Source organism: Rhipicephalus microplus, chromosome X (assembly GCF_043290135.1).
Source record: "Rhipicephalus microplus isolate Deutch F79 chromosome X, USDA_Rmic, whole genome shotgun sequence".
In the NCBI taxonomy this organism is placed as follows: domain Eukaryota; kingdom Metazoa; phylum Arthropoda; class Arachnida; order Ixodida; family Ixodidae; genus Rhipicephalus; species Rhipicephalus microplus.
Window position 1 is genome coordinate 229,484,515 of NC_134710.1, and position 11,902 is coordinate 229,496,416.

The 11,902-nt window shown below is 45.4% G+C and overlaps 1 protein-coding gene across 2 annotated transcripts in view; it reads left to right on the top strand.

Moving 5' to 3' along the window:
- The window catches only part of slo (calcium-activated potassium channel slo), a 196,903-nt gene extending 185,409 nt beyond the window's left edge, over positions 1-11,494 (top strand). For both annotated transcript variants that reach the window (XM_075878745.1, XM_075878746.1), the window contains 7 exons: positions 1,100-1,324; positions 1,765-1,948; positions 3,072-3,173; positions 3,296-3,426; positions 3,956-4,150; positions 7,658-7,825; positions 11,088-11,494. In XM_075878745.1, coding sequence (XP_075734860.1) covers positions 1,100-1,324; positions 1,765-1,948; positions 3,072-3,173; positions 3,296-3,426; positions 3,956-4,150; positions 7,658-7,825; positions 11,088-11,168 — 1,086 coding nt within the window. In that variant the 3' untranslated portion in view covers positions 11,169-11,494. The remainder of the gene's footprint in view (positions 1-1,099; positions 1,325-1,764; positions 1,949-3,071; positions 3,174-3,295; positions 3,427-3,955; positions 4,151-7,657; positions 7,826-11,087) is intronic.
- Positions 11,495-11,902: the final 408 nt, after the last annotated feature.

An 11,902-nucleotide genomic window follows, 5' to 3' on the forward strand; every position in this document is an offset into this window, starting at 1 on the left:
ACCGAACGAGAGGACGCCTTTAGGTCACTGTCACAATGACAAGTTATGGACTACATCGCGCCTCTTCATGTCTAGTTTGTGAGCAGCAAAGCAGGCGTCCGCGTTGAAACTAGCCTCCTTGTATACGCCCGAAAGCAGCTTTGAGTGAGCCGCACCCTTCACGACGCCAGTCTTTGCACAGATTGCTTAATGAATAGGCAGTGCACCAACTTTGCACTCGCTGCCAGTGTAGAAAATTAACTCATGCAATTGCACGAGAACAAATATTAGCGCTGGATACGCCAGAAGTTAAATATCAGGTACAACAATCTCTCTCTGGCCCTCCAGGTGCGTGGCAACCGTGAACAAGGTTACAAGAGTGCATATGAACTCAATTGTTTAAAGTCGAAATTAATCCTCTGAGCATACAAACCACAAAGCAAGTCTATCACGTTTGAGCTGTCGTACACGTTACGTAAACGGGATGATTGCCTCTAATGACAAGTTATTTTGCATGCATTTGATTGCATGAAACAAACTGTAGCAACGACTGCTGTAACTGCCTAAATGCACGTACAGAAATTTCAACACGCATCAACGAAGTGTTAAACAAGTCAAACTAGTAATAATAATAATTGTTGGGGTCTAACATCCTAAAAACACCATATGATTATAAGGTACACCGTAGTGAAGGGCTCCGAAAATTTCGACCACCTGGGGTTCTTTAACGTGCTCATAAACCTAAGCACACGAGTTTCAAGCATTTTCACTTCCATCGAAAATGCGGCCACCGCTGCCAGCATTGGATCCCGCGACCTGCGGGTCAGCAGCCGTGTGCCTTAGCCACTAGACCACCACTAGGTGCAACCACTAGGTACAAGTCAAACTAAAGCAGCCATACACCACAGGGGTTTCAAAATTCAAATCAAAAAGTGCGTATAGATATAAAAAAGTGAATATAACACCTTTATTATCCACGTGCGTTTGACTGTTCGTGTTCGTGACCTTTCAAATATATTTCACCACATGAACAAAAACAAAGTGCTCACGTCTTCCAAAGAATGACTGTCAGCCCTGTTTTTTTTTTCTTCTCTCCCTCTTTATTTTGTTTTTACTGCAGGATCGAAACCAGGCGGCAATGACTGTGCTCAACGGCCATGTGGTTGTGTGTTTGTTTGCTGATCCCGATTCTCCACTAATAGGGTTGCGTAACTTAGTAATGCCACTTCGTGCCAGCAACTTTCACTACCACGAACTCAAGCATGTTGTCATTGTCGGCAATGTGGACTACCTGAGGAGGGAGTGGAAGATGCTTCAGAACCTGCCGAAAATATCTGTCCTTAACGTAAGTCATCGTAACTCCTTCTATGTACGTGTTCCGTGCATTTTGTTTTTGTCCACTTCATACGGTTCCAACAAAGAAATAATCGCCACCGGTTCCCTGGACATCTCGTTGGTTGTCTATAAACTCCTATCAATGAATTCACATTCATTGTGCAACACGCCTGCGCAATCTGCATCTCATCCTTTCCCCTGCGCACGGTAGGTGAGGTCATGTACTCAAACAGACCTAAACTTAGTTGGTTGAGCTACTTGCACGGGAGCAAAGGTTGCGTATACGCAACCTTTCCTCCCGTGCAAGTAGCTCATTAATATGGATATCGAAATGGCTGAAGTTTTTTTAAACCTTACTTTTGTGGTCGACATTTTATGTGTTTCTTTCCTTTATCAGTCTTGGAAGCGCTGTATTATTTACTAAGAGTAAGAGTATTCTACCATTCGCAGGGCTCCCCCTTGAGTCGAGCGGACTTGCGAGCGGTAAACATCAACCTTTGCGACATGTGTGTGATATTATCTGCAAAGATCCCCAGCAGCGATGATCCCACGCTGGCTGACAAAGAGGCTATACTAGCCTCGCTCAACATCAAGGCTATGACCTTTGATGATACCATAGGTGTCCTTACTCACAGTAAGTTGTTAATTCTTTTTTATTTACGTATATTGCACGTTGTTTACCCTCATATATTCTGGTGACGTTGGTGTATGCTTTAGTTGTCATTTTTATATACATCTTGTTCCAGAGTATAAACCCTTAAAATGGAACAAGGAGACATGGCTCTAATATGCTTTACGGTTTTATTTCTTGGCTACGATGACTTCTTTCATTTCATTATTATATGTTGTGTTTTTCACAACATATATATATATATATATATATATATATATATATATATATATATATATATATATATATATATATATATATATATATATATATATGTTGTGTTTTTACTTCCCAAGGAAAGCTCCCGTGTTTTCTTTTTCCACTGTTCGAAGACAGTGGCCATAAAGCTCGTCAACCTGCAATGTGTTAAACCATACTTTCGACGCCAATGTTGAATGCGCCTTCGAAGAAGCGAATATATGTTGGTTACTTCAACTGCACAAAACGAAATATTGCCGCATGAACAAAAAGGAGTAAGGTTACATAAAATGCTGGCGGCAAAGAAAAATATCAATGTGGACAGTTAAGCCAGCTCAGTCTATACTTATAGTTCAATCTTTACTTATATAGTTAAGCCAGCTCAGTCTATAGTTGGGTAAACTTGCTACAAATGCGCCATGTGGTATGCCCTGTTATTCTAGTCTTCTGTGTTCGCGTTTACTCAGCGCACTATGCGTTTAAGAGCATTAAATGCAGTCAGCCTCGACGAGGCTGTTAAACAAGCATGAAGAATTCAAATACTAATTTAGTTACTGAACTTGCTTTCTGTTACTTGCCACTACCAAGTTTTAAAACATCGATATGCGTTACATACGAGAAACGTTATAAAGTCTAGCGTTTTCGCAATACTTCGCAAGAAATGATGTGACTAAATACGAGGAGAGAAAGAGACTTACAACACCGTAATTTTGAAAGCTCCTCAATCGCTGACATGGCTAGAAATAGCTGATACACGGCGACGAACTTGTGAATGAGTTATACAGCTGGCAATTTGACCGAAACAAATAATTGCAGTGGGAACTGCTTATATAATCTGAGAACTGGGCTTGCCTTTTTTGCCTTATAATTATCCTGTCCGTTTCCCTAGATCCCAATGGTGCTGAGGGATTCTCCCCACTGGGTAGTCCCATTGTGATGCAACGACGAGGCTCTGTGTATGGTGCCAATGTGCCTCTAATCACCGAGCTCGGTAGGTTAGCCGGATGGCACTAAGTTTCGCCTTGCCCATGCGAATACGCTTTTTTTTTTTGTCTTCTAAAGCCGCTCTTCCTGTTCTGAACGCTACTGTAGTGTAATTCTTTGTTCGTGCAGTGAATGACACAAATGTACAGTTTCTGGACCAGGACGACGATGATGATCCAGACACAGAGCTCTACCTAACGCAACCCTTTGCCTGCGGTACCGCTTTTGCTGTTAGCGTGCTCGACTCATTAATGAGCACTGTGAGTAATAATTTTTTTCGCTAAGTGAATTCTCGTTTATGTATTTGCTGACAATGCGCTTCATTTTTCAAGCTTTTACCTCGGTGATTCGCTCTGACGTGACTTGATTGACTTGCTGTCGTTATAACGGAGGTTATAAAACCCGCCCTATTATATATGTCTCAGAAAAATGGAAAAAAAGGGCAAATTAAATGAAGCGTTGCAAAACGCGGGCCTTGTGTTTTATAATGACCATAGGCTTCGGTTGTACTACGGTAAAAAACAAAGGAATGCGTGAAACATGCAGCACACACATGTTGCACTCTTTTTTATCTCACTTATTAAGTATTGGTACGCAGTGGTTTATTATTAGCACGTAAAGGCGCCAATATATACTACTAATGCGACACATCCCGGGGAATCAACCCGCACGCAAGGGAATATAAAGACGCAACCACTAAACAAAGACCCTACGTCCTTCTGATAATTAATGCTTTCAAAAGACTGGTGATGAGACTGTTTTTGCCTGTATTCTTCTTTTCTACGACAGACATACTTCAACGCGAACGCGCTGACCTTGATACGGTCACTGATTACGGGTGGCGCAACCCCTGAGCTGGAGTTGATCCTGGCCGAGGGGGCGGGTCTTCGTGGAGGCTACAGCACACCAGAGTCCTTAGCCAACAGGGACCGGTGCAGAGTCGGGCAGATCTCCCTCTACGATGGACCCCTGGCTCAGTTTGGGGTGAGTGGCTGCCTCTCGGTACACCTCGTTTGACCGAGTGAAAAGAGAGCAACCGAAGCCAGAAGGAGGCTTCGGTTTCCTACACTGTGGTTGGGAACGGGAAAAGGGGCGTAAAAGAACAAAAAAGAAGAGTTGCTGAAAGTATGGCGAAAAACTGTGATTTGAGCACTATCCGAGCGACAATAGGAAGGAGCGCTGTCCGCGAACAGTCACAGTTTGTCTCTAAGTCCGGTTGCTTGCAGGAACCGCACCAACGCCTTCACATCAACTCGTAAAGCAGATCGGGTACGCCAGGGCCCCTGGATCTTGTTCTCTGTCAGGGGGTGGTAGTTCAGCTAGCCTAGTGCGGTTGAGAGAGATGCTCTTTTGCAGTTGAAGCGGGTGCAGTCATAGAGAAGGTGCGCGACTATTTCTCGCGTGGAAAGATGCATTTGCGACCAGCGCCTGGTCCATTTCTTAATACGTTCGAAAGCACTGCTACAGTGCTATGAGAGACGCTTTGTCAAGGGGATTAATCCAGGCACATGATCGGCTGCTTGTTTCCGTTTCACCCCAAAGAGGGACCGCCGTAGCCGTGAGTTCACCAATTCAGACACTGGCACTCAGGAGTAGAGAGAGAGAGAAAAAAAAATTGGCCACGTATCTGCATGTTACTCTGCAAATGTCGTCGAAAGACAATAGTCTTGCTTGTGGAGAGAGTGAACAAAACATTTATGTGATGTTCTGCGCAAGAAATCGGTGAATGGTATTCTGGAGGTGCTGTGTTAGAGTGCCTCGAACGTGCAGCGGAAGCGAACGAGCGCATCGAGGCACGATAGACACAAGCGCCATCTGGCAGTTATCTTCGAAAACAAAGGCGTACTGCCCGCAGAAAAATATGTGCGCCAGTCTCGGAGGTGATAAGGTGTAGAACGCAAAGCGACGGGCAGGTGCCGCCACCGTGACGTCGTAGCAAAGCATTGGAAACACTTACCTTTTTGAGCATCGCGTTGCACTGTCAGCGCAGCGCGATAAACGCTACATTTCTTAGAGTTACTTGTGTGTGCCTCTTCTAGTGTAAAGGCAGACATACAAAACATCGAAGTGTTCTTATGGCACTTCAGATATGCGCAATAATGGATTTTTAATTGACAATCACGCAACAATGAACGCTAAACCTTGAGCATTATTAGTGGGCGCTGCGGATGGGGTTGGCCGTTTGATGCCGTTTGAGGTATCATTAGGGCAGACAAACAAACAAATGTACAGACAGACAGACCAAAATTTTTCTGTCAAAGGTCCCCAAGAAAGACTATTATCTTTAGTAATGTAAGAAACGTAGACAGGTTAACTAGCTGCTAAGCCGCTGCTACCCAACAAGTACAGTGCTATGATTCCTCGTGCTTTTATTGAAGTTATTTTTTCAGATGGGGGTGAGGTGGAGGGGTAATTGACGTATGCATGTGGGAGGTAGTGGCCAGATACTGCGCCAGGGTGGCCAATCCTTTTCTGGTGAGAAGGATTGTCTACTTATGTCTACTTATATCTACAAGGATTTTCTATGTCTACTTATGGCAGGTGATAACCGTGGAGCCGAACCACGTGATTAAATTAACTAGAAGAATAAGAATGAGGTGGAGCACATTTGGCAAGCACTCTCAAATCATGACAGGTAGGTTGCCACTATCCCTCAAGAGGAAGGTATATAACAGCTGCATCTTGCTGGTACTTAGATATGGAGCAGAAAGCTGGAGACTTACAAAAAGGGTTCAGCTTAAATTGAGGACGACACAGCAAGCAATGGAAAAAAAAATGGTAGGTGTAACCTTAAGAGACAAGAAGAGAGCAGAGTGCATTAGGGAACAAACGGGGGTTAAGGATATCGTAGTCGAAATCAATAAGGGTAAATGGAGATGGGCCGGGCATGTAGCACGTAGACAGGATAGTAGCTGGTCATTAAGGGTAACTAACTGGATTCCCAGAGAGGGCAAGCGGGTTAGGGGGAGACAGAAAGTTAGGTGGGCAGATGAGATTAGGAAGTTTGCAGGTATAAATTGGCCGCAGCAAGCACAGGACCTAGTTGACTGCTGGAACATGGGAGAGGCCTTTGTCCTGCAGTGGACGTAGTCAGGCTAATGATGATGATGATGATGATGATGATGATGATGATGATGATGATGATGATGATGTGGAGGGAGCTTATTTCATATCAAGTGGAGCCCTTAAGAGGAGATATTTTGACAGTTTTAATGACCCCTCAATTATTATTTTTTCTCTCTAATTCGTAGTATGGACAAAAATATAATATTCACATATTTCATTTCTTATGTATGTGGTATTTTAGTTGTAAACGTCGATTCAAGAGTGTAGGAAGATGTGAGCAAGTGTGAGATGAAACCCCTATTATATGGAGTTGCTTTTAATTTCAGAAGTAAAGCGCCACAGTGTCAAGGGTTGCTTTCACTGTATTCACAACTGTATGCCGTAGTTTTAGGAATAAAGAAACACGTTTTTTTATCTAAGTTTGCGGATAAACTTCTATATCAGTAAGCGTACAATAAATTGTAGAAAGGTTACCTAAATTTGCACACGTACCTGTGTTAGGCTCATAAAACTATTTCTCTACAGCAGTGATTTTTTTTTCTTGTGCAACTTGTCAGTATAACATACGAGTGTAAGCCTAGGGTAGTAGGGCGGTGACGTAGGGTGATTTGATCCTTGAAAAATGTAGAAAATCCACGCCACATGTCCGAAGGCTACATTCCTGGAGAGGTCCACACTGTAATCGTCTTCATGCCAATGTCACCAGCACAAAAGATGAAAGATAAGACGTCAAACATCCTTGTAATAGTTTTTTCTTTCAGGATGCTTTTTTCCCCTCTCTGTCGTATCCCATCTGTTCGTTGCGTGCAGGGGCTTTTAAATTTTACGACAGTGTCGCCTTCAGTAAATAAGGCGAACGCTTTATATGCCCCTTTGTACACGGAAGGTGATGGTCGGCGTCAACGCGAGTGTTGAAAAAAATCATCATGATATAACGACGCCACCTCCTGATGTCACTGTGGCATGCCATATCACCAGAATGTTTGACGCCATCTTGAAGCCATTGTGACGTCAATGTGGCATCACAATGTGACGTCAAATGATGGCTTCATCAGATGTCATCGTCGCACGGCCATAGGCGGGCTGATCCCGGAGGCACCACATACGTATGAACGCCGTAGAGTGCACGTTATCTGTAAATTATTGTTGTTACACAGTGCTATTTCTAGGTGTAGAGTAAAACATAGGGTAATGGAAATAGGGTAATTTTGACCTTGGCATTGGGTATTTTCGAAAAATTGGTTGGCGACATTGGTATGGCTCTAACACGCATGGCTCACAATCCGAATCCACCAGTGTATCAAGTGTTTCTTACTACTGCAGTATATTGGAATCACTGATAAGTTACAACTTCAATCCAGCCATGACCTTACGAGGCCGTTGCACTGCCTTTTGCGTAACTAGAAAATACTCTTGGCGTCGCAGGAGGGCGGCAAATACGGTGACCTCTTCGTAGCGGCTCTGAGGAGCTACGGAATGCTCTGCGTGGGCCTGTACAGGTTTCGGGACACGAGCTCCTCTGGCGAGGCGTCCTCGAAACGGTATGTCATCACCAACCCACCTGCAGACTTCACCCTGCTGCCGACGGACATGGTGAGTACCCGCCTCGGTGACCTAGTGTATAGGCCCAAGGTGTTCCACAGAAGTGGAAAACCGTGGGAAAATTTTGGAGCCAAGGTTTTCCGCAAAAATAAAAGGCACTATCACGGAGTGACAAAAAATTTTGTGGAAGAAACTTTCATACCAGTGAAGCGTGCAAAAGCTGTTATACACACGTACTACATTCCCCGTGATGCCTGGCTTGTCGCCCTGGTGGTACCCTGGCTGTTGTGTCCCTAGACGACCCCGTCTCATCTTGAGGTTTAGGTGTACCACGGGTAAGCGTCAACGTCGGCTGTGAGTTCCGTCATGGCGACGTCGATATACACGAAAGTCCACATGGATGTGATGTTGCTGGTCATCTCCTCACGCATGCCTAATCACGGTTGTCGCTATTTGCTGCAACTGCACTGCAGCTACTGGGTTCGGCCTTTGTACACATGGTTGGTTGGCGACTTGACACCCGGTGACACCCGGTGACACCCGGTGAGGTTTTCGCCCCTTACAAAGGATTGTACACGCTTCGGGCGTTATTTCCTCGAAATCAGCGCATCGACTTGGATTACCTGTCCTGTTGTCCCTTACATCCATGGTGTAGTGACAAGGCTCCTCTAATGTTTCCAAGGACAACATTGTAAAGTGAGTCACGCAGACAGTGAGCACGAACCTGTCCTTTGAAGATCGGTGTATCCAGAAATACCACAGCTTTTGGTAGGCAGTGCACTGTACAGTCCAGGAACAGTTCTGGCCGATATGCTTCGGCCAGTATTTCCTTTGAAACGAATGCCTCTCGCACTACTACCATGTCCCAGCCAGTGCCGCGCAGTACTGTAACTGGGAGCTTATTCATAAACCCTTTCACTACGACCATGGTTTCAAATTGCGTAGATATAACACTTAAGCTAACCATAGTGTTCGCAACAGGAATTGTTTGCCCGTGTTCCAGAACAACGTGATCTGCGTTCATTGCAGCCTTTTCATCACTCCATCCTCCCGCCACCACGGATACAATGCTTCACATCTGGTCCGTGTAGCGGTGGAATACTAAATCATGACTTGGGGAATACGCCATCGTGCGCTACCAGCATTCAGCTGCGCGATGACCCGCCTTGTCACATGTGAAGCAGCGCGGTTCCCTCCCTTCGTCGTTGTCTCTGACTTTCTTTCAAAATCTGGAAGCCTGGTTCCATGAAAGCAGGTTCTTTACTTAGGTTGCAGAGGTCCAGCGCTTCCATAAAGCAGGCAGCTGCCTTACAGATAGCACTCCGTGTCTTGCAACTTTTTTTTTTCCTTGGGAAAGATCCTAAGTACCGGAGAACAACCATTCATAAATTGCTCGCAAGGCTAGCAAGGTTGGTTTCAGTTTTGCCCATCTCCAGCCAGCGGCCAAAGTAGCCCGATAGTCTTGCAGCATACTGCAAACCAGACTCGTTCCATTCTAACTTGGCTTTGCGAAATCTCTCGCGATAGCATTCCGCAGTATAGCGGAAGCTCTAGAGAAGGGCTGCACTTAGCTGATCATAATTCATCGCAGCTGTTAGGTCTAATCAGTCTGTGACGGTTAGTGCTTATCTGGTCATGCAGAGGCTAGGCGAAAGAACACACTTTTTACGTAGCCAGCGCTGACACGTTGCAACCCGCTCAAAACACTGAAGGTACGCGTCGAGATCGCCCCTTGTTTCATTGAAGGGTGGTATCAGCTTATGAGGACTGCAGACGTCTGTCCTATCTCTAGCGCACGTGCCAGGCCCTCCTTGTTCATCAGCCTCATTAAACTATGGTCAGTTTGCACTCTCCTGAAGTCGAAGCTTCAGTTCCAGGATCTTGAGATCATGCTCCTGCACCTTCTGTTGCTGCTCTAATGGCTTCAGTTGCCATTCCGCGTCTTCTTTTGCGGTCTCTCGTTACCCTCATCTCGAGCTTCAACACACGCTTGATCAACCCACCGCCTAAACTCCACATCCTCCAATCGTGGCTGTCGGCCAAGTGCGATAATTTTTTACCTATCTATGACACAGGCTGTATCTGAGTATTGGCTTCAGGTTTTAATGAGCCATCCTGGCAGAGGCTCGCCCACTATGTTAATTTTGCTATCTTCTAATTCATCTGGCTTTTGCAAACTTCTAGTGGCAGCCCTGCGGCCTTTCTAACTTATCTGAGACACTAGCTACCACTTTTACGGCGCGATCAGCTGAAGTTGATATAAAGGTCGGTGAGCGGCGTCCTCGCTTCGGCATGGGCTTACTGCACGCAGAGTTAACACCTGTCACAACGACAACAATTGAGTTTCAGTCATACCTGACGGTGGTCATTTAGCGCTCCATAAGATATTTGAATGACTTCATTTACATAGCAAGCCGTTTTTCTCTGTCTTGTAATTGGCTATCCTTATAATATGAACTCCTCCAATACAATGCTTAACGATCAGCTGTGCACACACACAACAGTGATCTCATGTTTCCACTCAAAAGCCATGGACATTTTCCTGGTGCCGTTCAAGAAACATAAAGCATCTGAATCTGAAATCTAGAGCACAACATTTGTATGGGTTCTCAATCCTCTATGTCATGGCGCCATGGGGCTCATCTGACCTTGTACTACGTGTTATCCTTAAGGCGTTGATACCACCATGTTTAAATTACTTACGTTGATTTCATGAACGCGACACAATTTACGGTTGTGTAACTTGTTTTTTTTTTCGCAAACATCATTTTCCTCATTATGGCGGGCACCTTTTTCTTCACTTTCCGTAACGCCCCGTGCTTTTAATTTGTTTTTATTTTCTTTTTTTGCTAAACGCGCTGCTTGCATAAACAGTGTTATGGAAAGGTGATGAAAAATGGAACACATGACATGGATTTCAAGAGCGGTTATGCCATAATTACTGAAAACGCGCACTATTCTCTCAACTTTGCCTATGCAATAACTGCCGCGCAGAGATTTGTGGTTAGATGTCTACTACTCAATCGCGCGCACCAATTTATAGGTGACGGAACGAGAATATATCTCAAGACCATTGCGATAAAAAGTCAAGTTGGTTTTCATGTATACACAAAGAGCTTGATTACCACGTAGATGACAAACCACGGTAAGAGTGCGACCCCGCGCAGCCCTCTAAAAGTGAGATTGCGCAATAAATTAACGAGATATGTGTACGGAAACAACATAGCATCCTCGCGTACTCACATGAGACTGAACGTGTGACGCAAGCGCATGACGCAGGGGTGCTCTAAAGAAACCATTTTTGTACCCACAGGTGTTCGTCCTGCTGCAGTTCGACCCCGGGTTGGAGTACAAGCCAAACCGGGCCGAGGAGCCAAAGGACGACAACTCTTGACTCCTGCTGTGTAGCGCTTTGACTGACGGGCCTTACTCCTTCATCTAAAACAGACAACACTCTACCCTGCTGCTTGCCTCCCACGGTGTGGACGGAGATGGGACAGAGACACCGTACACCCAAATTGCACACTACAGCGAACGCCACGCACATATCCTAGAGGAGCACTCATTGCAGAGGCTTCTGAAGTGGGGGCTTTTCTTGGCTTTCTCATTGAGACTCCGGATGACGCACAGAAGTGGCCTTGTAGCTTAGTTAGGCATTACACTGTGGGGGAGGCTTCTCTCTGTTCCTTTACTTTCGAGCTGTCGACTATGGAACAACGAAAATTTTAAGCTGCCCTGTGGAGGACGTGTGAGCTCTAGGTAGCCACGAGCGGGCCGCTGGCCTCTTGATTGAATAGTGCAAGGGCCTCCCAGGGCAAAGAAAGGCCGCCCCAAACTCTGCAGGTGTTCCCCCAGAGTACCAGAAACAAAGAATATTATACGACAACATGTAAAGCTGACGGCAACCTGTCAGGCCCACTGCTTCCTTGTCACTCGTCGCTGGCGGCACAAGGAGGCAGGTATCTTCAAAGTATCTTCTAGAACCTAGGGACGTCTCACGTAATTCGCCACCTAATGAAATGGACACACTACGCAGCATGTGGTGTCGGCAGTGCCCATCGTTCGCGATGCCAGGCAATGCACACTCATTCACACACACACACGTACACACGCATGCACACAGGAGGA